General features: G+C 37.5%; 1 protein-coding gene across 6 annotated transcripts in view; it reads left to right on the top strand.

Annotated features, from left to right (window-relative positions):
* Window positions 1-17,872: 17,872 nt before the first annotated feature.
* LOC107029052 (ornithine aminotransferase, mitochondrial) overlaps window positions 17,873-26,987 on the top strand; it is a 30,201-nt gene continuing 21,086 nt past the window's right edge. For 3 of the 6 annotated variants that reach the window (XR_001457943.2, XR_003580023.1, XM_027919124.1), the window contains exon 1: window positions 17,873-18,159. Coding sequence is in view for 4 of the 6 variants with exons in the window: in XM_027919124.1 (XP_027774925.1) it covers window positions 18,023-18,159 (137 nt within the window). In the remaining 2 variants the exon portion in view is untranslated. The remainder of the gene's footprint in view (window positions 18,160-26,987) is intronic. The other 3 variants (XM_015230347.2, XM_015230348.2, XM_027919125.1) reach the window with 3 other exon arrangements.

Raw genomic sequence — 26,987 nt, 5'->3', positions numbered from 1 at the left:
ATTTGGCTCGTTGCTGTGTTTGGCAGTGTATTTGATGTCACTACACATCATATCAAGTTTGGCTCGTTGCTGTGAAATTATGGCAAGATGAAACTAGAGAAACATGTTAACAGTGAATCTAAGTCGTCGGGAACAATTAGAAAAATGAATTGCATGAAGTGTTATAATAATTAGCTCATATCTTATGAAATTCAGAGGAATACTATTAAGGCTTGTCCATTGTAAATGTTTGAGTCACTGATCTTTCATAGTTAGTTGGTATTATGGGTTAACTTGAACTAGTATATTTCTTTGTTCATATTCTTATGATGAAAAGTACTTTTTATTCTAATTTGGTATTGAGAGTTTTTCATACCTTAAAGTCATCTGATTGTCTTTATTCTCAATTTTTTGTTTCTTATCTAATAAGTTATTAATATTATTCCTACTTTGTAGAATTTGGCGTAATGCTTATTTGGTACTTATGATGCCTTCTTCTGGAGTTTCTTAATTGTAGGAGTGTCGTATTTACTAGATAGGTATAACAATCATTGATCTAAACTAAATAATGAGGTAAAAAAGTTCAAACCTCCAAAAAATTTATCCTTTATGTTCACATATCATTAAAGTTTCTCTGTTTGTTGTTATCTTAAACATATGAGAATTAGCTACCTTGACTTTTGTTCCTTTAAGGATTTGAACCGTACTTTTCAAGGTATGCAACAATATCCTTCGACTTTGATAATTATGTCTCAAGAAGGCCAACGTCTTGTATTAAGAAGGGTCAAGGCAATAATCAAGAAAACCAAGAACCATATTGAAAATGACTCTCTAGTTCGTACATAAAAGAAATGGACAACTTTCATTCTTAAGAGGGACTAAAAATCCAGATTCAAGATGGAAAATGATCTGAATCAAGAGACATGTCAACAGTGACAAAGTCACATCCAAGAGAAGGACAAGGTCCCAGTAAGAGTGTCAGGTGAGTGTCTTTAACCCTAAAGGATACCAACAAGATAATGCATAGTGACGAGAGGTAACCAAGGTACCAACATAACTTTCAGATATACCAGCAGGTAAAAAGACTACAATTACAAGTTTATACACAAACCTCAATGCTTTAGCACAGAAACAATCCAACACAACTTCACGAGTTCAAACCTTAGACCAACCAACGTATCAAGGTCCTCAACTTGTTTACGAGTATATACAACCTTAAAATACATAAATAACTTTTTTAAAACTTAGTATCTCAATAGTGTCAAAGTAAAACAGGAAATTATCACAAGTAAGCTTAGCATGTACTAATACGACTATGCTCCCAAACAGTAATTATGGTCAGCATAGTACCTCATGTCACAACTTAGAATTGAAAAGTAAAACGGTAAAACAGGACTTTATAACCTTCATTAAAGATTTAGGTACATCTCTTAAGGTTGCAAATAAACAAGAATCACCGCAAAATATATTTTTACAAAAAGATATATTAAAAAAACTAACAGTAGTCCATACAGAATTTCTAATTTTAGAAATCTGGACAGAACTCATCTATGTTGCGTCCCATATTTCGAATCCATAATAGCTAAATTAGAGTTTTACATAAATATAAAAGTTCTAGATATACGAATTATCTTTCAAAATTATATTTATTCACTGTAAACGAAGTTCTATAGAACGGATATGCTGAAAATACCAAACACTACGAATTTGCAAGCTTTTTCACTACTATATTCGTGATGACATCTGATAGATATATATGATATAAGCTTAACATACAACAATTGAAATAAAAACAGAAAAAAGTCTTCAATCATGAGAATCAACACATTAATTATAAAAAAACTAGAGTTAAATTGTCACGACCGGGGAGCACCCCCTAGAAGAAACATGGCTTACTTGACCTCTCGGAGGTCTTATACAAGCTCATATTTATCATTCATTGCATCGACATAGTAAATTTAAAAATTTAAAACTTTTCATAGCACAGCATATGCTGGAAACAACACTTCGTATATATATAAAATAATAGTCATAATACATATTTAGACCCTAAGTCTCTTTACCATCTTAGACTCAACAACTTTGGAGTACATTAGGGACACGACCCTTAAGACATAAACAAAAGTACAATACTTAAGACTTTACAGTAAACCATTAAGGATTCCTTTACTTGAGCTTGGGAATCACATATCAAGCTCCTCAATCATGTAGACACCCTTTAAGCATCCATATTCCACATTTTGTGTAAAAAGTAGAGAAGAATGGGATTAGTACAAGAATGCACTAAGTATGGCAACCATGCAAAAACATGCATTTAAAAGGGACATCTTCTTGAAATCATAATCTTTATCAAACCTTGAAGCAATAGCATTTATATCATTCATATACTTCATATAAAAATATTCAAAGGACAAACATTTCATATGATCACATATAGGATTTATTACATTTTGGAGTCACATTACAGTGAGCTCTTGTTCCCTTAACAGTGAGCTAATTTCTTTTTTACTCATTAACTTCCCAAGTAACCCTCTAGTGATACTTGGTACAATGCATCACCATAAGGCCACAAGGAAACATGCATATCATCTATGCAAGACAACACATACCATCATAGAAGTATAGTACAACATAGACATAGTTAAGTCAAAACTATAAGGACATTACAGTGAACTCCTAGTCATTATGCACATATACTTATTTTACTTCACATAGAACCTTATAAGACCTAACTCATGCCCCCAATCTAAGCCTACTAGTGCAATGTACATGTAGGGCCCCATAACCTCACACATACTAGTAAACCTATCATTAGGCCACTAGCCTTTACATCCAAGTCATATGTCAACATAGTAAGAGGAGACCACTTCATTTTTGTCAAGCAAGACCTTCATCATATAGTCAATAAGGTCAACATCATGCATAAAGACTCATATCATGCACCTTTTCATAACAAGTAGACAAATACTACAATGTCATGCATAAAGAACACATACATAGTGACATGCATTAGAAGACCTTCCTAGAACTTCCTAAGGAGCTACTTGTGCAATGTATAGATGGGTTCATTACTTCCATCTATCCTAAGTAACCTCCCTTCAGTCATTCTAGTTAGGGTCCTAGTCATTTACTTCCTTTATCCATTTTACTTTAGGGAAACTATAGCTTTAACCGACATAGACCATGTGATGCTAAATATGGAATCTGGTGTCATAAAACCCCATACCGAAAAGAGGTGGTCTAACTGTCAAAGTAGAACCAAATGTGACATAGCTTTCTAGGTGGATCCACTAGCTAGTATCCTATGGTGGCAACATGGTTATGGAACTTGGAGGTACATGTGAAAACCCTTTTTATGCCAAGATTAGGCATTGTAGTTATTCACTTAGGGAAACCCTATTTATGCCTATTGAGGCATTGTGGTTATCCACCTCATGAGATTTATGGTGACCTACTTTCCTACCATAGGAAGAACACACACTCATATTCAAGTTCATTTCGGTGCTACGCTAAGTTCCCTTCATTGAAAACCTTTATTATATTTTTACTTTATAAAACATAGGTTTAGGAGAGTCATCCCCTTATATGCTTAACTCATAGGTCATATATGAAAGTTCATCAACCTAAATCATGTAAAGAATCTCTTCACATGAACATAGCATATGTAAAGCATCATCTAGTTTAGGGTACACATGAACACACTATTCAAGGCCCCTCTGTTGACTAGGTCTTCATACATGTGTGTGTGCATACATATATGTGAGCAAACCTTTCACATAACAATTATGACACACATGTTCATACATACATATTCATACATATAGAAATCAAAACTAGAACTATCTTATCAAGGTACACATGTGCAATGCATAGGAAAAATCTCATACCCTTGCCCATACTAGCACACCTATCAAGTCATCCTAGTTAAGGAAACACATATCATGCTTTCATAAACATCATCATAACATGCATAGTAGTAGACACTAGTGAATATGAGAACTATCTTTCATTTAGACACCATGACCTATACTACTTGTAACATGCATATAAAGTGAGTGCGTGTGTACATTGGTCAACATGATCACATAATGGCTATCAAGAACATGTTACGGCAGCCACCTTCTTAGACCATAATACTCTTTCAAGCATAAACCACACAACACACAATAGCATAAGAGACAAGCCAACTTCATATTACACTTAAGACTCTTAACTTCTGCTATTCATGCCTTCACATAGGGGTACATAGGTAAGGGATTATTAACCATTTTAACTCATCAATGACAGCACTTATACTTTACCCTAACATGGATATACACATGCTTACGCAATAGCCATACAACCTAAATCACAACTTAAATAGGAAAGAGGCATGAGCTTCACATAGTATCATCATAGGCATATGTTCATATATTCATCAATTTGCCTTCATGTCCATGGTCAACACATATATAGATTGACAATAAAACCATACCACATAATGTCATACAAGGCTTCATCAACATTACTATAAAGAAATAGAGAAGTAGAAGAGTAGATGAATTCTTACCAATTCTTTAGCCTTTGGTCAACATTGACCATTACTACTCTTTCATCAATAAATCAAGTATAGCGTAGTAGCTTAAGGTACCATAATCATACATGAAGTTAAGTATAAGCTACTTGTCACGACCCAAAACGGGTCGCGAGTGGCACCCACACTTAACCTACTATGTGAGCGAACCAACCAATCTAAACCCCAACATTTCAACCATAAATAACAAAATATAATGCGGAAGACTTTAACTCATTAATGAAAATCGATTAAATAACTTATAAAAACTCAATACTATTTATTCCCAAAACCTGGAAGTCATCACCACAAGAACATCTATCCTCAAATTACTAATCTAAGAGTATCTAAGAAGCTAAAATAATTAAAAAGCTAGTCCATGCCGGAATCTCAAGGCATCAAGACATGAAGAGGAAGATCCAGTCCAAGCTAGAAGCAATAGCTCACCCTGAAATATGGCTTGATGAAGACTGGCTAGAGTTGCGGTTGAGTTGAAGACGATGGCACGTTTGCTGCACTCCACAAATAACAAAGAAAAACAAATACAAGTAGGGGTCAGTACAAAACACGGGTACTGAGTAGGTATCATCGGCCAACTCAAAATAGAGAGCAATATATATCAGATAATAACATAAAATCAACTAATATTCTCAACATGTAGCAACAACAAGTACTGTAATCATTAATAAAGTACGCCAAGTACACCCATGAGGACTCAAGCCTCAATACCATACTCATTTGGGAAAATAGGTTCATTAATTTGAGTATATTATCATATTTCAAGATTCATTCTCTTTCTATCCTGGTGTCGGAACGTGACACTCCGATCCTCATCGTACTATCCTAGTGTCGGAACGTGACACTCCGATCCTCATCATACTATCCTGGTGTCGGAATGTGACACTCCAATCCTCATTCTATCCTGGTGTCGGAACGTGACACCCGATCCATATTTTATCCTGGTGTCGGAACGTGACACTCCGATCCATATACATATTCTATCCTGGTGCCGGAACGTGACACCCGATCCACATATATTCTATCCTGGTGTCGGAACGTGACACCCGATCCCCTAATCTCATTACTTTAGTTCATCAAGCCTTCTTTTATACCAAGGCATCATCAATAACAAAGTAAAATTAGGGTTCAAGATTCAATAGCCTCATCATGCTAGTTTCATCACAATTATATATATAAAATCACATCATGCATGCACACAATTAAGCATATAGAAGACTTTATAATACTACCCAACACATATCATTCGCTATTAAGAGTTTACTACGAATAGCATAAAAACCATAACCTACCTCCACCGAAGATGCGTGATCAAGCAAGCAAATTCTCAAAAATCCTTGCTATCCTCTTCGTTCCTTTCTCTCTCTACTCGTTCTCCCTCTTTTCCTGTTCTTTTTCTTTTTCTTATTCAAACCCTCTTTCTTTTACCCTAATTAGCATATAATTAAGTATAAAGATGGTAATAATACCCACTAATTAACTTAAGGTTACCTCTTTTAACCCCCAAGTAATTAGACTTATTAACATTAACCCTCTAACTTTATAATTAAAGCAGGAATAGTCAAAAACACCCCTTAAATAACTAACAGAAATCCGACCCAGCCTGGGATTACGCAGCCTGTGACGGGCCGTCGCGCCTGCGACGGTCCGTCCTGCTGCTCCGTCACAGAGTTCAGAGACTCAATTCCACTAAAGGGTCTGTGACGGTCCGTCGTGCCCACGACGGTCCGTCCTGCCATTCCGTCACGAAGTTCAGAGAGTCGATTTCAGTACCCAAATTTCAGAAGTCTAAGTGTTCTGGAACGAGACACCTGCGACGGTCCGTCGTGCCCACGACGGTTCGTCCTGCAGGTCCGTCGCCAAGTTCAGAGAGTCGATTTCAGTACCCAAATTTCAGAAGTCTAAGTCTTTTGGAACGAGACCCCCTCGACGGCCCGTCGTGCCCATGACGGTCCGTCGTGGGTTCCGTCGACTCACCCAGTTTTTCCAGAAATAAAATCTGCTGCTCAAAACGACTAAACAGGTCGTTACAATAGATACCAATTTACCCATCGTTCGTCCCCGAACGATCACGAGAAGAAAACAAGGGCGAAAAGGGAGTACCTGAATCTGTAAACAGGTGTGGGTATCTTTCTTGCATATCAGCCTCCTTCTCCCAAGTGGCCTCTTCAACTGGTCGATTCTTCCATTGAACTTTGATGGATGCAATCTCCCTTGATCTCAACTTGCGAATTTCTCTATCTAGAATGGCAACAGGCTCCTCCTCATAAGACAAATTCTCATCAAGCAGAACTGAATCCCAACGAATGATGTAGTTTCCATCCCCATGGTATCTTTTTAACATAGACACATGAAATACCGGATGCACTCCGGACAGCCCTGGAGGCAAGGCTAACTCATAAGCCACCTCTCCTACTCGCTTAAGTACTTCAAAGGGACCAATATACCTTGGGCTTAGTTTACCCCTTTTACCAAACCGCATCACCCCTTTCATGGGTGAAACCTTCAGCAAGACTTGTTCACCCTCCATGAACTCCAAGTCTCTAACCTTTCGATCTGCATATTCCTTTTGCCTACTTTGCGCCGCTAAAAGCTTTTCTTGAATAGATTTCACCTTCTCTAATGAATCCCTCAAAAGGTCAGTACCCCAAGGTCTAACCTCAAATGCATCAAACCACCCAATGGGAGACCTACATCTCCTCCCATACAATGCTTCAAACGGGGCCATGTCAATACTTGAGTGATAGCTATTATTGTATGAAAACTCCGCTAAGGGTAAGAAGCTATCCCAATGGCCACCAAATTCTATCACACATGCACGAAGCATATCCTCCAACACTTGAATCGTTCGCTCAGACTGTCCATCGGTCTGAGGGTGAAATGCAGTACTAAGGTCCAACCTAGTACCTAATTCAGCATGCAATGTTCTCCAAAACTTAGAAGTAAACTGCGTACCTCTATCTGATATGATGGAGAGTGGAACTCCATGCAACCGAACAATCTCTGAGATGTAAAGTTTGGCTAACTTCTCTGCATTGTAAGTCACCTTGACCGGAATGAAGTGAGCAGACTTAGTTAACCTATCCACAATTACCCAAATAGAATCAAACTTACCCAATGTCTTTGGAAGACCAACCACGAAGTCCATTGCAATTCTCTCCCACTTCCATTCAGGAATGGGCATTCTCTGAAGTGTTCCTCCGGGCCTCTGGTGTTCATACTTTACTTGTTGACAATTTGGACATTTGGCAACAAAATCAACAATGTCGCGCTTCATCCTACTCCACCAAAAGTGTTGCTTTAGGTCACGATACATCTTGGTTGCACCAGGGTGTATAGAATACTTTGAACTATGAGCCTCTGTCAGAATAGTGTTGATCAAATCATCAACACGGGGTACACATACCCTTCCCTTAATTCTCAAAACACCTTCCTCATCGAGTTTTGCTTCTTTAGCCTCTCCTCGCAACACCTTATCCCGAATTCGGCTTAGTTTCTCATCATCAAACTGTTTTCCCTTGATCTTGTCAAGAAAAGAAGATCTCGCCTCCACACTGGCCAAAAATCCTCCCTTCTCATTTACTTCCAATCTCATAAAGTCATTAGCCAGAGTCTGAACCTCTCTAGCCAATGGGCGTCTAGAAACTTGCAAGTGAGCTAGACTTCCCATGCTTCCTGCCTTTCTACTTAAAGCATCTGCCACAACATTAGCTTTTCCCGGATGATACAGGATAGTGATATCGTAGTCCTTCAGTAGTTCCATCCATCTCCTCTGTCTCAAATTCAAATCTTTCTGAGTAAAGACATACTGTAGGCTACGATGATCCGTATAGACTTCACACTTAACCCCATATAGATAGTGTCTCCATTGCTTTAATGCAAACACTACCGCAGCCAACTCCAAATCGTGGGTCGGATAATTACGTTCATGCACCTTTAATTGCCTCGAAGCATACGCAATTACGTTCTTCTCTTGCATTAGCACTGCACCCAAACCAGAATAGGATGCATCACAATACACAATGAAGTTCTTACCCTCTACTGGCAAGGTAAGGATAGGTGCGGTAGTCAGCAGGGTCTTGAGTTTCTGAAAGCTTTCCTCACATTCATCCGACCATACAAATGGAACATTCTGCTTAGTCAAGTTCGTCAATTGGGAAGCAATAGAAGAGAATCCCTTGACAAATCGACGGTAGTAACTGGCTAAACCAACAAAGCTTCTTATTTCTGACACATTAGTAGGTCTTACCCAATTCTTCACTACTTCGATCTTAGAAGGATCCACCATCACTCCATCCTTAGAAACCACGTGCCCCAAGAAGGACACTGAATCTAGCCAAAACTCACACTTGGAGAATTTGGCATAAAGCTTTTTCTCCCTCAACATTTCCAACACAATTCTCAAATGCTCCTCATGTTCCTTCTTACTCTTGGAGTATATCAGTATATCATCAATAAATACGATCACAAAGAGATCCAGATATGGCTTAAAAATCCCGTTCATCAAGCTCATGAAAGCAGCAGGGGCATTTGTTAGTCCAAATGACATTACCAAGAATTCATAATGCCCATACCTGGTTCGAAAAGCAGTCTTTGGCACATCTGCTGCCCGTATTTTCAATTGATGATAACCAGACCTCAAGTCAATCTTAGAGAAGACACAAGCACCTTGTAACTGATCGAACAAATCATCAATGCGAGGAAGAGGATACCTGTTCTTAACAGTTACTTTATTTAGTTGCCGGTAATCTATGCACATCCGAAGACTCCCATCTTTCTTCTTCACAAACAAAACAGGAGCACCCCAAGGGGATGCACTCGGTCTAATAAAGCCTTTCCCTAACAATTCTTGAAGTTGGGCTTTTAACTCCCTTAACTCTGCTGGAGCCATTCTATAAGGGGGTATGGAAATGGGACGAGTACCGGGCTCCAAATCAATGCAAAAGTCAATATCTCTATCCGGGGGCATACCAGGAAGGTCTGCGGGGAACACATCCAGAAACTCACGAACTACCGAAACCGACTCAATTGAAGGTACTTGGGTAGTATCATCCCTGAGGTGTGCCAAGAACGCTAAACACCCTTTACTAACCATTTTCTTAGCACGAAGAAAGGAGATGATGCGAACCGGATTGGAAGTGTAGTTACCCTCCCACACTAACGGATCTGTCCCAGGCTTGGCTAACGTTACAGTTTTAGCATTACAATCTAAGATTGCAAAATTTGGAGAAAGCCAAGTCATACCCAGAATTACATCGAAATCAACCATTTCTAAGATAACCAAGTCTACACGAGTATTGCTACCCATAAAAGTCACCAGACAAGACCTATATACCTTTTCGACTATCACAGACTCACCCACCGGAGTAGAAACACGAATAGGCATGTCAAGCAATTCACAATGTAAATTAAGACCAGTAGCAAATGAGGAAGATACATATGAAAATGTAGAGCCAGGATCAAATAATACAGAAGCCATGCAATCACAAACCAAAAGATTACCTGTGATAACAGCATCTGATGTCTCCGCTTCAGACCGCCCAGGGAAAGCGTAACAATGGGCCCTATCACCTGTCTGCCCGTTGCCCCTACCATGTGGTGTTGTAGTAGCTCCAGTTTGTCCGTCACCCCGGCCGTTTTGGTGACCACCATTACCTCGGCCACCACGTCCTCCAGAATAACGGCCTCTACCATGACCACCTCTACCTCTAGCTATCGGGGGTCTATAACTCTGTTTTGGACAATTCCTCCTAATATGTCCAGTCTCCCCACATCCATAACATTCTCTGGGGTCTAGCATAGGTCTCTGTGAGAATGACGAGGTCTGGGAATAACCTCCAACCTCAGAGAAATGTTGACCGGTCTGAGGTGGACCCCCAACTACAGTCTGTAGTGAAGACTGAATTGGTCGGACTGAGTAACCTCCTGAACCCTGTCCTCTAGAGTAAGAACCCTTAAACTCACCTCCCTTTCGAAACCTTTTAGATGTCGATGCCATGGTGAAGTCGTCTGGCTTCACTCCCTCCACTTCTATCACGAAGTCTACCACTTCTTGGAAGGATTTCGCTGTAGCCGCTACCTGTAAGGCTGAAATCCGCAAATCTGACCTCAACCCTTTCACAAAACGGCGAATCCGCTCTTGTGAACTGAAGCAAAGCTGGGTGGCATACCTAGATAATGCACGAAACTTAGCCTCATACGCAGTGACCGTCATTCTGCCTTGCTCTAGGCTCAAGAACTCATCTCTCCTCCTATCCCTCAAGGTCCGGGGGATATACTTCTCCATAAATAAGCTAGAGAATGACGCCCAAGTCATAGGTGGTGCCTCTGTTGGTTGACACTCAACATGTGACCGCCACCACATTTTGGCGTTTCCCTGAAACTGATAGGTTACAAACTCAACGCCAAATCGTTCCACTATGCCCATCTTATGTAGTAACTCATGACAATCAACCAGAAAATCGTAGGCATCCTCAGATTCAACACCCTTGAAGACTGGAGGTTTCAATTTCAAGAACTTACTGAAAAGTTCATGCTGATCGCTTGTCATTATAGGCCCTGTAGTCAGACGAGGAAACGTGCCTATTTCCAATGGAGCATCCATGCGGGGAGCCGCAGCAGTTGCCTGTTGTACTTCCGGAACCTGAGGTGTTGGTGCAGAAAACACTGGAGGTGTCTGGCCTTGATCAGATAACCCACTAAGATAAGCCAGAACCTGATTGATCATCTCTGGGGTAGGTTGGGGTGGCAATCCCTCATTCTGTACTTGTTCATTCTCCCCTTCCTCACCCTCTATTACTACTTCCTCAGTCGGTGGAGGAGTCACCGCCCTAGTACCAGATGGGGCAGGTGCTTGTCCTCTTCCCCTAGAGGACGTCCTCCCACGACCTCTACCACGGCCTCTTGCCGTTGCTCTTCCTCGAGCTACAGCCCCAGCGGCTGGCTCAGACGCACCCTGTTCCGCCGGTGCTGGTGTTGGCGTAGTCGTTGCTCTAGTTCTAACCATCTGCGAAATAGAGTGAAGATGGTCAGATACCAATTTGTATCACCTAGATACCAATTGGATCCAAGTAATAGCACGAAAGAAAGAAAGAATGGAATTTTCCTAAAGTCCTATAGCCTCTCAAAGAAAAGTAAAGGCGTCCCCCTACCGTTCCTTAAGACTCTACTAGACTCGTTCTTGTGTGATGAGACCAACGAACCTAATGCTCTGATACCAAGTTTGTCACGACCCAAAACCGAGCCGCGACTGGCACCCACACTTACCCTCCTATGTGAGCGAACCAACCAATCTAAACCCTAACATTTCAATTTAATATCAACAGAAAGTAATGCGGAAGACTTAAACTCATTAATAAAAACCAATTCAATAACTTCTAAAATTCAACATCTATTATTCCCCAAAATCTGGAAGTCATCACCACAAGAACATCTATGAACAAATTACTAAACTAAGAGTATTCTAAGAAGCTAAAATAAACAAAAGCTAGTCCATGCCGGAACTTCAAGGCATCAAGACATGAGGAAGAAGATCCAGTCCAAGCTAGAAGCATTAGCTCACCCTGAAATCCGGTGTAATGAAGACTGGCTAGAGTTGCGGTTGAGTTGAAGACGACGGTATGTTTGCTGCATTCCACAAATAACAAGGAAAACAAATACAAGTAGGGGTCAGTACAAAACACGGGTACTGAGTAGATATCATCGGCCAACTCAAAATAGAAAGCAATATATCTCAGATAACATCATAAAATCAACTAATATTCTTAACAGGTGATAGCAACAAGTATAAAAATCATTTATAACATCACCGAACATATCTATGAGGACTCAAGCCTCCACACCATACTCTTTTGGGAAACATGTTCTTTAGATTGAGTATATTAGCATATTTCAAGATTCATTATCTTTATTCCTCTTGTGTCGGTACGTGACACTCCGCTCCACTACTACTATCCTGGTGTCGGAACGTGACACTCCGATCCATATACTATCCTGGTGCCGGAACGTGACACCCGATCCATATACTATCCTGGTGTCGGAACGTGACACTCCGATCCATATACTATCCTGGTGCCGGAACGTGACACCCGATCCATATACTATCCTGGTGTCGGAACGTGACACTCCGATCCATATACTATCCTGGTGCCGGAACGTGACACCCGATCCATATACTATCCTGGTGTCGGAACGTGACACTCCGATCCATATACTATCCTGGTGCCGGAACGTGACACCCGATCCATATACTATCCTGGTGTCGGAACGTGACACTCCGATCCATATACTATCCTGGTGCCGGAACGTGACACCCGATCCATATACTATCCTGGTGTCGGAACGTGACACTCCGATCCATATACTATCCTGGTGCCGGAACGTGACACCCGATCCATATACTATCCTGGTGTCGGAACGTGACACTCCGATCCATATACTATCCTGGTGCCGGAACGTGACACCCGATCCATATACTATCCTGGTGTCGGAACGTGACACCCGATCCTCTATTACTATCCTGGTGTCGGAACGTGACACCCGATCCTCTAATCTCATTACTTTAGTTCATCAAGCCTTCTTTTATACCAAGGCATCATCATTAACAAAGTAAATTTAGGATTTAAGATTCAACAGCCTCATCATGCTAGTTTCATCACAATTATATATAAACACATCATGCATACACACAATTAAGCATATAGAAGACTTTACAATACTACCCAATACATATCATTCGCTATTAAGAGTTTACTATGAAATAGCATAAACCATATCCTACCTCCACCGAAGAATTGTGATCAAGCAATCTACTTCTCCAAATCCTTGTCTCTTCGGTCGTCTCTCTCTCTCGCTCGTTCTCTTTCTTTTTCTGTCTCTTTTTGTTTTTCTTATTCAAACCCTATTTCTTTTACCCTAATTGTCATATAATTAAGTATAAAAGATGATAAAATATAACCCACTAATTATTTCAAGGTTATCTCCTTTAACCCCCAAGTAATTGAATTATTAATATTAATCCACTAACTTTATAATTATAAGCATGAAAAGTCCAAAACGCCCCTTTAAAAACTTAAGCAGAATTCCGACCCGAGTGAGCTGACGGAGACTGTGACGGTCCGTCACGACTGTGACGGTCCGTCCTGCAGGTCCGTCACAAAGCTCAGAGACTCGATTTCAGCAAAAGGTCTATGACGGCCCGTCATGCCTGCGACGGTCCGTCCTGCCATTTCGTCGCGAAGTTCAGAGAGTCGATCTCAGTACCCAATTTTCTAAATTCTAAGTGTTTTAGAACGAGACCCCCTCGACGGTCCGTCGTGCCCATGACGGTCCGTCGTGGGATTTGTCGACTCAGCCAGTTTTTCCAGAAATAAAATCTGCTGCTTAAAACGACTAAACAGGTCGTTACACTACTACAAGGCCATGCTACAAACTAGTAGAACATATCATTAACATGCTAGAATATAGAAGGACATAGACCAACTTCACTTGCATGGATTATAGGTCATATTTCATCAATAATATCAATCCAAGGAAGTAGATAATCATACACTTAGTCATAACGAAATCATGCTTAAAACACTTTAAGATCAAGCTACTATCGTCGACATTAAACTATCAATTCAATGTAGAGTAGAGAGAATAGGCCATCTTGCTAATTGTCCCAAAGTATTAATCAACAATCATATTTTACCAATAAAGTACATTCTAGGCAGTAGCTAATGAAAGCATAGTCTAGATGAGACACTACTACAATTGCCAATAAGGTCGAATTCACTATAAGCATGCTTCATATTAGGGATTCATTGAAGGTAAGTTTACATAGGTTAATCCTATTCAAACTATCATGAATTGACCCATATTAAATCCATTACATATAATTCATACTCTCACGACGTTATAGGCAGCAGCTATAGACAATTAACCATGATCAATTCATATAACAACTACCTAACGTCAAGATCACAAGTTACTACTTGATAGACTAGAAGAACCTATATCAATTCAACCCAAGCCTTCTTTACTTTGATAATAAAAGATTTACATCCACAATTCAACCATGGTATTAACTTAAAACAGTAGCTATAAGAACCACAACATAATCAAAATCCTTTTTTTATCAATTGATGACCCACATTACAATAATTATAATAAAGACTAGGCTAGGCATGTTCAAACCTTCATGCATTGATTCACATGGGTAATTAATCAATGATTCACCATCAATATACATACTAGACAGTAGACATAAGCATATTAACATAATTGAATCATAAATCGATATTCATAAGATCAAGATCACAAAGCCATACATAGACTAAAATCGAGTTTGTGAAAGAGCATTGGTTTATCATGCAATAGGATTGAAAATCACGTCCAAATCAATAAATAATCATCAATACATTCATATTATGCTTTTGAAATCAAATCTAAGAAAAAAACCCATGGCTAAAATGAAGAAGAAGAACTTGATCATATTTTTCTCTTTGAAAACATTGAGATTAACTCTCTAGATGGAAGGATAACTAGAGATGAAGGATCACCATACCTTTATCTACATTAAAATCTCTAAAACTTGATGCTTCATCCATGGAAATCCAAGCTCCAATCAGTTCTTGAGCTTCACTAACAATGGTGGTTCTAGAGATAATATTTTTGGAGGTAAAAGGTTCAATACATGAGAGTGGATTTGGAATGGGTTCTTCACGTTTTTAATCCCTTATATACACCCAAAAGTAGCTAAATAAACCTATTAGGATCAGGTTAGGACATGGGGTGAATTTCCCATTCACCCTTAAATAAAATAGTGCGCAGGCACAAACTCCTATCATTGTTGTATATCTCCATTGGAGTATAATTTAGCTCACAGAATATTTAATTCCAATTGTATCTATTGAAGCATAAACCCTAAGTATCTTTGTCAGTTCATCAAGGATAGTATCCAAATTTGAACTCATTTTTAGTGTCACATCATCAACTATGAAATTGTTGTAATTGTGTTCAATATCCCATTTACCGCTGTGTCGAACCAAAATTACAATATATTCTTCCATGACAATAGTCGTTTAATTTGCTTGATTTGTAGTAGAAGGAAGATACAACTAATGTAATATAGTTTTTTATGAAAAACAATTATTTATACTTTAAATAAAAATGAATTCATGACCATTTAAAAAAGGAACTGAACAGTTCATGGTACCTTAAATCTCTATTTTATTTAACACGGTCTTTTAGAATGCAAAACGGCTAAGGAAGTAAAGATTAAATTGTCATAATTGTTATTCATTAAATACTGTCATATATATGTAACTAGTAATTTATCCGCGTTTTGCACAGAAATTTAATATCACAAAATTTATAAAGTAATATTTTAAATCTATCTGTCACTAAAACTAAAACACTGTATTCTCTAACATACAAGATTACCTGGTAACAAATATTAATAATGTGAAGGAAAATGAAATTTATTACATCTTATCATTTATTCTTAATAACAAAAGTGTAAATTAATGACTGTAAATATATATACCAAAATTTATAACATAAACAATGGTGTCAGTGAATCACTTAACCGGAATAAAGTACAGAAATATTTAGTTGTTAAGAAGAAGAAGTTCAGTATTTTCGTTATTTTAAATGAGAGGAAATATGTCTTATCGGAAATGGCACAAACCTTTCATAAAAGTCACAACTATTCATAAAACTTGCAACTCTTCATTAAATTCGCAACTTTTCATTAAAGTCACAACTTTTTCATTAAAGTCGCAACATTTCATAAAAGGCGCAACTTTTCTTAAAAGTCGCAACTTTTCATAAAAATTGCAACTGTTCATAAAAGTCGTAACTCTTCATAAAAGTCACAACTCTTCATTAATGTTGCACCTCTTCATAAATGTCACAACTTTTCGTGAAAGAGAATACTAGATTTGAAAAAAAATAAATTTAAAAGGAAATTTAAACTTGTGGTGGCCGTAGACGGGCCTAGTATTCCCTAATATATATATATATATATATATATATATATGTATGTATGTATGTATATTATTTCCTCCGTTTAAAAAAGAATGTCTCTATTTCCTTTTTAGTTTGTTCCAAAAATAATAACCCCTTTTCTTTTTTGGCAACACTTTAACTTTAACTTTCCATGTAACATGTTTAAGACAACAAGATTAAATGACATTTTGATATATTTAACATAATTTTAATTTAGAATCACAAAATTAAAAAGCGTTCTTTTTTTTCTTAAACTCTATTCCAAGTCAAACTAAGTCACCCTTTTTAAAACGGAGGGAGTATATATATAAGTGTCTACTTATGTCTTTTCGTCTAAAATTAACACAAAATAAATAATATATTGGGCCTAACACCTTTAAAATATTTTTTCAATATTTTATATGACAAAATAAAATCTGTTTTAACTATATTTAATTTATTTTAGTTTTTGATTAAAAGAAAATCAATTGATTGGTCAGTCTAATTCAGAGAGTACGATACAGTGGGACGTTTATATCCGTGGCACATCCAATCGGGTAGTGAGCCATATAGGAAAATGTGCATTTAAATCTTACGCTTAGATTTATTTTTATTACGACTGGATAAGGATGAACAAATTTATTTTTTATAAAAAACACCAATTGATGTGATAGTGTTATTTCAATATTTATGTTAATAAATTAATATTTTATTTGACATTATTTAACAGTGAAAAAGGATGAGTTTATCCAATATGTTACGTTTAATATAACAATTGAAAATTATTCCAAAATTTAATATAAATTATTAATTTAATTTTTAAAGTATAGTTTTAATTTTTTTTTACTTGATCAACTAAATTTTAATAAACTCAATCTTATAATATGAGTGAAATATATATCTAAATTCTCATAAAATATAAAAATTATTTTTAACACATGTGTCAACTTTTTATTAAGATTTTCATACTTTTATAAAAATATGTTTAAATTTAGTTGATCAAATAAAAAATATTTTAAAGAAAACTATCAATAATTAAGAAACTAAGTACAAAACTTAGGTTACTCTCATATCAAATCATCTTAAATTTAACAATAAAATTTAAATATTCTTAATAATTAAAAAAGATTCATTTTTAAGAAATTATAAATAAAAAATTAATTTTGATTATAGCAATGTTTAAATATAATAAATATAATAATTTTAAAATATAATAAAAATAATTATAATTAATAAGATAATAAATTAATATTAAATATTTTTTTATAATGTAAATAAATATATTAAAATAAGTATTATGGGACGGAGAGCATAGAATTGACAGTGGCAATATACGTGACGCAAGAAAACAAAAGAAAGAAGGAAAAAGATAAATTGAAGCAATCGAGACAATTCAAGATATACACGTATATTGAGGCTTCATATCAGTTATTGATTCTTATTAATTTGGTCAGGTTCATAAGAGAGGGGAGGCGGTAATTTGTTTCTAAACTCTGGTCAACAATGGCGATGAAGAGACCTTTACAGTGTATGTTGAGAAGAAATTGCACGAGAGTAAGTTTTAGTGCTCTTCCTGAAGGCAACCCATCTTCCCCTTCTCAAAACCTCATCAACCTCGAGTCTCAATGCAGTGCCCACAAGTAAATTATTTCTTCCTTTTCCTTTATCTTGCTCACTATTGATTTTTTTTCTTAAAACTTCCAAATCTGTTTCCTGTAAAATTTTGAGCATGAATTGTTTATGAGTATTTACTGAGTTTCTTAGCATAAATGAGATTGGGTCAAAAACTACCGGAACAGGTTAACGAAACTGTAGCTCCGCCACTCATCTTAAGAGTTGATTCTGGTGTTTGTTCCTGTTAAATATCCTGTAGAGTGTGTTTTAGTTGGGATAGGGAAGTTATTTAGTGTTGAAAATTCATTGTTGTTCCCTTCTGCATCTTGCATATATTGTTATAGGTACTTCACATTCCTAATGCATCAATTGTGTATGTCCTGTAATTCTGACCTTAGTCTAATGTACGGCACAGTCGTCAGTCAACAGGTACTCCCAAGTCCTTGAAGTGCTACTTACTGTGTATAGCTATAGTAGAATTCACAAAACTGCAAGTACTAATGCAAAATAGTAGATCACTAGTCATTTTTGTCCAACTTTAAGGCATTTAATTCACAGGCCCAAATAATTAATTATCTTAATCCTAGTATGCTTCAGTGAACTTCAACATTGACCAACATGCTGCTGGAGTGAGTATCATTAGGAGTGGGCTATTATAAAGATGATGAATGAAATATAGCAATGCTTCTTGGGCTGAGTTCTTAGTTCTCTGAAGCTAAGGTCTTGTTGAATTGTGAGATTTCACAAAATCTTAATGGCTTGGATCTTGTAACTGGAGATGAGAAAGATTTCGAGTGATCCCATCTGGTCCATCACCTCTTCATTCAGGGATAGGGAAATTAGGACTCCAAGGGGTTGACAATATATAAGTGGTTTGTTGTTATTACGCGGTCATACTGCTGCTGATGTTTCAATGAGATTTAAAAAGGAGGTTATCTGCTGTAGTGAAAAGCAAAAAAGTAAGATGCATTAACTTTGTGGTCAACTACTCGTGCTTTTAGTGGGAGAAGGATGTCATATTAATTGTGCACTTAATGAGTGATCATATATCAGATTTCTTGCTCCTTTTTTGCAAATGGCTTTTCCATCTAGGAGTGCTTCCATGAATAGCTTAGTCAAATGGATCCTCGTAAGAAAGTTGAACCATGGGAAATGTCTGCTTTGTCTCATGCAATATTTGGATATATGATTCATGTGACTTCCGAACCACTTATCTTTTGGATTGACTCATTTATGTGTTCTGATGTAGCTGTGTACTTAAACAAGTAAGTCGATAATGACGGTAACTAATGCAAATAAAAGAGGTGCACAATTTATCTGGTTTGGTCGATAAGAAACTTATGTCCATGGTGGAGAGGACCAATTCACTATATCATCAAGTATACAAAGGAGCAAACTAGAGATGATTAGAATACTTGTGAAAAATCTAGAATATATGTAAATATAGGAGGTAACTTAATTTACTCCTATTGTAATTCGGTATTGATTTTCTTTCTTTTTAGGACATGCAAACATTGTTATTTAAACCTCAATAGCTTGAGGGAATGATCAAAATGAGTATCTCATTTTCTCTTCCGTTCGCATGGTATCAGGGCCCCGTAAAGGCCAACAACATAGAGGAAGAGAAAATTTCGAAATTGAAGATTTTTTCTGGCAAACTCACGTTTGCTTAAAGAGAATCTTGTATCCGTAAGTGTTGCAATCAAACCAATTCCCACCATGAGAATTGGACTCCAGTGAGCGCTAATCCGGCCATCTCTGTCGCAGTGTTGTCAAATGAGTGCTTAAGCCTTGAAGTGAGGCTCAAAACATATTGAGTGTCTTTCCTTCCTTAATGTGTGCTTTAGTGTCGTCATCAAAGTTCTGAGAAATGTTTTTCCTTGCCAATGAGCCTCTTCTCAAGAGGCGACTTTTAACAATTGACATGTACTTTATCATAATTTCTTCTCAATTACTTTTTTCATATGTCTGGCATTCATGTTTATAATTATTAGCCTTGGACTAAATTATACATTTGTGTTTTTCTCCCTTTGCACCTCTTTTATTAAAGCCTACGCTCTATTTGCGCTTAAAGCCCATAAGGAGGAATTTTTTGTGGAATGGAGAAAAGGAGTACGAAGGTTTTCATTTTGTTGAATGGAAGACTGTAATCCTATCAAAAAAGAAGGGCGGTTTAGGCATCAGCAATTTGGGGAAACATAACAGAAGCTTGCTTATGAAATGGCTGTGGAGATTCCCTAAAGAAGAGCAGAGATTGTGGGTGAGGGTGATCCAAGCAAAATATGAGAAGGAAGATTTCTGGAAGACCAAAGAAGTTTTCTCTGCTTATGGCATCAGTTTGTGGAGGTCAACCAGAAACTTGGGGTATGTTTTCTTTAAAAGAACAAGCCTCAATGTAAAGAGTGGAAGGAAGATCAAGTTTTGGGATGATGATTGGATAGGAAATGACAGTCTCAAGCAACCTTTTCCAGATATTTAGCTACTAAATCAGCAATAGGAGTCTACTCTACAAGAAGTATGGACTCCTCAATGGTGGAACCTAACATATAGAAGACTGATGCAAGATTGGGAGGTGGAAACACAGGCTGAATTTTATGGCACCTTAGATTAGTATACAGGACCAAAGGAAGGAGATGATACTCTCAGATGGAAGTGCCATAATGACGGTTTATTCACAGTCAAATCTGCTTATAAGAGTTTGAATCAGACGGGGTCTCAAATCAGTTTCTTTCCCTGGAAGCTTATATGGAAAGTAAAAATTCCCTACAAGGTGATAGTATTCACTTGGCTGGTAGTGAAAGAGGCTGCTCTAACGCAAGAAAACCTCATGAAGAAGGGCATACAAATGTGTCCAAGATGTTTTTTTTTGTGAGCAAAAGACAGAGACAACTATCTGTTTTTACACTGTAAAGTGGTTAGTCAATTATGGAACTTGTTTACTAATTTTAGAGGCATAAGGTGGACTATGCCTAAAAGGACAGGTCAGACTCTTGTAAGCTGGAACTATGAGGGGGTGTGGTAGCATGGACAAAAACAGTTGGAAAATTGTCTCAGCAGTGATATGGTGGACCATTTGGAAGGAGAGAAATTCGAGATGTTTTGAAATTGTTAGCAGCCCTCTGAATAGGATTAAAACGAACTGCATTATCACTTTTTGCTACTGGTGTAGTTTGAAATATATAGATGATTCTGTAGTGACTGTAGACATGTTAGGATCCTTGTAAGATGAGATAGGACCTTGAGATAGATTTTTTTTTTGGGTCGCTGAGCCTACTCAGTTGTAAGTAGCTCTGTGATGTATATTTTTGGGACCCTAGCCTTAGTGTTGAAGATTTATACAAAAACTTGTTACCATTGTCAAAAAAAAACCTTATATCTTTTCTTGCCCCTTTTGCTTTTGATAACACTGCTCCGTCTACATCTGACGCCCCACACGCTGAAAAGATCAGGGTAGAATTCGATGAGATTTGTCTGAGCATTGGTGCGTGAGCACAATTTAGGCCACTTTCTGGTTAGATTCTTTTTCTAGATATGATTACCTGCTTTTTCCGACACTATGCATTCAACTTTCATCTAATTTCAATCACTTCTGGCAATCAAATCTATCAATTTTTTGCGGAGACGACCTAGTTTTTGTAATTTTCAATGATTTTTTATCCAGTAAGGTCGCCTAGTGATTCCGAGTGGATATATGCCTGCTACACTATTTTCCAACCACCTTCGGTGAGGGAAGTCTATTTTTCAGCTATTGCTTTAAGAAAAATGTCACTCAATTAAGATATATGTGGTTCTAAACATATGATTTCCAGCATCCCATATCACTCGATCACCACATTCCCTTGATAGGTAGTGTAAACTACTTATCTTGGTCTTCCTCTGTTCAGTTATGGTGCAAGGGACAATGTGTCAAGGTAACTTGGTTAAACAGGCTAAAGACATTAATGAAAAAGATAAGGGCGAATGGTGGAAGGTTGATTGGGTAGCCTATTGTAGAAATCTAGTGATTCAAAATTGATTTCGCTGTCTCGACCGTTCCGAATTTTCTTGTTAATTTGAGATGAAGCAGGTGGGCTATAAACAAATGACATCTCTTGCTTTTATAATGTAATTTCTTGTTGAGTAACCTTGAAACATGATTCAGATATGTCTACTAATCTTGGATAGGTTTAGGTAGTTATAGAAGAAATTAATGAGCTAATGCCCACTAATCAAGTGTTTAAAACAATAGAAGCAATGTGAGCAAGTGTTTTTAGTTGTTCACTTGCTGGAATTTCATTTAGTCTTGACTCCATATGTGATCAAATTTTGGCTAGCCCCACTAATCGTGTTGTGGATGACTTGTTTGCTCGATTTCCATGTCTGATTGCACCACCTTTGTTGTCTATGTCACATCCAGGTTTACTCCCTAGACGTAACCGGCGTCGTCGTCCTTTTGAAGGACTAAGACTAGCCTCTTAGTTTCATGTCATTACATTCATAGGTTGAAAAGTGCGAAAATTTTAGAACTTTTATTATTACTACTTGGAGGTTTACATAGACCTCTACATACACATACTATATATTCATATCGAGTATACATAGACCCTTCATATAGGAAAGTTACATAGCCTTCTACTTTTATTGCACATACATATATAAGAATATAGAAATAGTCTCAATGATTGTCTCATCTCATACCATCTACACGGAATATCACAATATGGGCATAACCCTTACATCAATTCAACAAGACCATGTATAGGCCATACGAAAGTACAATATTCAAATAACAAGGAAAGAAATGATAGAGTCAATAAGCTCATAACAAAATCCAAAGCTAGAAGATGGCATTTCCCTCGAAAGTTGAAGACCTATCCCACTTGGATGAAAGGAAGAATCCAAGCCTTCAACAATGACGCCTCCCAAAACTCTTCAACGACCGGAACCTAAAATGTTTGGGGAAAAGGGAAGAAAATGGGGTTAGTACTCCACATGTACTAAGTATGAGATTTTATGCACATATACAAGCAAATTATGCAAAAAGGGAGCTTTTAGTTAGATCATGCCATTTTACTCCTTTAAGAACTTATGCACAACCCATAGTTAAGGAAGTCAAATGTATATCAACACGCTTGAACCCATAATATCGTATACTCTATCACCAAGTAATATCATCACAGGCATGAATAAGAGTAATCACATAAATAGCAAAGTAAGGTAACAAATCATAAATTCCCATAGATTCAACAAGTGCAATGACCAAGTAAAGCCCCATAACCCTACTTAATCAAGTCACCCAACAAGAACTATAATTAGTATCGTACTCCACACAATATAATCTCATATATTCATAAATTCATATCTTTAGTAATAAAGACCGTTAAGGCCATTTGCATGCTCATAAACATCATAATCATCATATAAAAACATTTACATTTAACACCATCCATATACATAATATTAACTTCCCAAAGCTCTCATCAAGGCAAACTAGTGCAAGGCATAGGTAGAGTCCCATACCCTACCTAGGCTAAGTCAAACCCCTCAAATCACTTTACTTAGTCTATACTTCATTCTTTCATTTTAGTTTAGGGAACACTCGCTTTAACCGACATAGATCACTTGAGCTAAATGTGGAATCCGGTGTGATAAGACCTTATGCCGATGGAAGGTGGTCTACCGGCCAAGGTAAAACCTCCTATAAACATAGCTTTCTAGGTGGATCCACTAGCTAGTATCCTATGGTGGCAACATAGTTTAAGGAACTAAGAGATAGGTATTCCCTCTACATACCATTTAGTAATTGGGGCCTCACCTCATGGGAATCATTGGACGAGGATCCCTCAAAGGGGTGTCGACATCACTTATAGACCTATAGGGTAACACTTCCTCTATGGAAAGCCATCACCTCCCATTGTCAAGTTCACTCGGTGCTAAGCTAAGACCTTTTATTGAAATGTCTTTAAGCCTTTAATTATCAATCATAAGTTAATTTAGGCCATAGGGTCTACCCCTTGTATAATCATCATCATCAATAGCTCAATAAGAATTGTATGAGTATAAGTCCTTTCATCACAGTTCATATAAGTGAGGTTAACGCTTTAGCATTTTATAACATATTAAGGCACATTGATAGTTTTCACCATCCTCATAGCACATACACCTTAATCAACCTCACAACATAGTCAAGACATTTCAATTCAATGTCATACCACCTTATAATCCTAGTATAAGGCATACTCCAGATGTAATATCATGACTTAACAACAATTAATCACAATTGGAAGTAAAAATAGAGATTCTAAGACTTACCAAGTCTTCCTCATAGCCTATCATCAAGGTCTTACCATCAACCCATAACTCAACCCAACTTGGGGAGTAACATCATCACACAATGATAACCAATAGAATAACAAGACCAATTGCATCTCTATAACACAATTCATCTTTAGATCACAACTTGAGACAAGGTACATAGGTTAATTTCACATTATAATTCATAACCTAAATCACATCTCAAGAACTAGCATGATAGGCCAATAATTCATCTTAATTAAATCATAATAACACCATAGGATAGTAATCAAATCAACAAGCAACTCTATTGAATGATCACAATAAAATATAGGTCAAGATCACTACCTAGGGTTAGGGATAGAGGATCATATTCTTCAATTTAAACCAAACCATCAATAATTACCATAAACAAGTTGAATTACATATTAATCTACTCAATATAACCCTAAGAATTCATTAACAACTCAATCCATAACTTCAGTTTCGTAATTGAATAAAACTCATAAGAAAACTCAACTTTTTGAAATATCTTTTGAAGTAACCCTTTGAGGAAAGGATCTCAAAGGTGAACAGAATCCATACCTTAATGTTTCTTAACAATTTGATGAAGAATTCACCCTTTTCCAGCCCCCAATTCACCTTCCAAGCTAAGCTTCTATGGAGTCTTCCGATTAGAGAGAGAAAGAAGAGAGAAGGAAGAGGTTATTTGAGAGTAGTGTTTTGATTAATTAGGGTTGAGGGTATTTATAGGACTTAATCAACTTAATTAGTCTCTCTTAAATCCCCAACTAACCCCTCAATCACTTAATTAATTACATAAACTTAATTTAAACCGTGCAGGAATTTGCAGACCCCATCGACGAGACCTCGATTGACGGACCGGTTTATCCACCGACGGTCCGTGCTGCACATCCGTAAGTTCGGTCAGAGACTGGTGCAGGCGAGGCTTTTCTCCAATTTTCTTAGTGTGGGACGACGGTGGCATCGACGCCCCATCGATCCACACACGAATCGTAGCTTGCACTTCTGCATTGCGTCGATGATTGCAGGGACTGTGCAGGTGAAGGGACCTTCTCCACCAGCCTAAGTGTGGGATGAAGGTGGCATCAACGCCCCGTCGATTTACACATAGGCCGTCGTCTGTCTCGTTGATGCACACTGCCAGGCAGTGCTGCATCAAACTGCAGGGGTCCCCCTCAAGGGCCCTTGGTTGGTCCTTGGGCAGTCGTACCCGGGCGTTTCAACCATGGAACAACTCGGAACACCTATTAGCTACCTTTCCACCCATTTTCGTACATTTCCGACTCCAAAAAGTTAGTCAAAAAGGCTAAGGCACATTAACATCCCTTTGAACCAACTTCCCGAACGTTTTGGTTCTTAAACCTCCTAAAAGACCTATATCCATTAACAATGGACTTAGAAACAGTGTTTAGACTTTATGACATCTATGTTTGGCTTTACAATGAGTCTTGGATTTTCAAGGTGTTGCATTATCCCCCTTAGGAACATTCGTCCTCGAATGACACTAAAACTTTTTGAAGGAAGGAAAAAACCCAAGACTAGCAACCCAACATCAACAATATCAAGTCAACATAAAACGTGTCATATCAACAAGACAAATATCAAAACTCATATTACCACACATAAGGCTCAAAACACTTCATCATGAGACATTTCCTTCTCACAACACTTATGAGCTCAACATACATTACATGAGTCAATTTGCACAAAGTTCAACTTAACAACATGCTACCTATCATTTCATGAAGACTCACCATATCAAAATGCACAACATAACTCAAAACAAGCAAAAAACAAAATTTCAAGTTTTTAGTAGCAACACTACAGTAAAGTTACTTAAGTTTCTTTCAAAATGCATAATGTGCAAAACTTCACCCAAAAATCAAGAAATCACATGACCTTGTCATAATTATATAATTAAAAAGAATGGCTAACCTTAATTCTCAAAAAGATGAGGATAATGGGACTTCATATCGGCTTCGGCCTCCCATGTAGCACCCTTAACTAATTGATTTATCCATAACACTTTTACGGATACAACCGCTTTATTCCTTAACTTCTCGACTTGCATATCAAGAATTTGAACCGGAACTTCCTTAAAAGAGAGGTTATCCGTGGCACCAAGACCCTCAATAGGAAGAACAGACTCGGGATCACCGATACACTTTTTCAACATAGAAACATGGAAAACCGGATGAACCGAAGCCAATTTACTAGGAAGTTTCATTTCATAAGCAACCTTACCAACCCTTTGCAGATTTCATAGGGGCCCACATAACGAGGACTCAATTTCTCTTTCTTGCCAAATCTAACCACCCCTTTCATTGGTGAAATTTTCAAACACACCTTATCACCTTCTTCAAACTCCAAATCCCTTCTCCTATGATCGGCATAAGACTTTTGCAGACTATAGGCTGTTTGCAACCGGTTCCTTATGATATGAACCTTTTTTGAAGTCTTATAAATCAACTCGAGACCAAGAAACGATGGCTTAACCCACTTCAAACCATCCAATGGGAGACCTACACCTCCTACCATACAAGGCTTTATAGGGAGC

This window comes from Solanum pennellii, chromosome 8, assembly GCF_001406875.1.
Source record: "Solanum pennellii chromosome 8, SPENNV200".
Classification (NCBI taxonomy): Eukaryota; Viridiplantae; Streptophyta; class Magnoliopsida; order Solanales; family Solanaceae; genus Solanum; species Solanum pennellii.
Note: the sequence above shows the minus strand (reverse complement) of the source record. Positions and strands in the feature narration are given on the sequence as shown.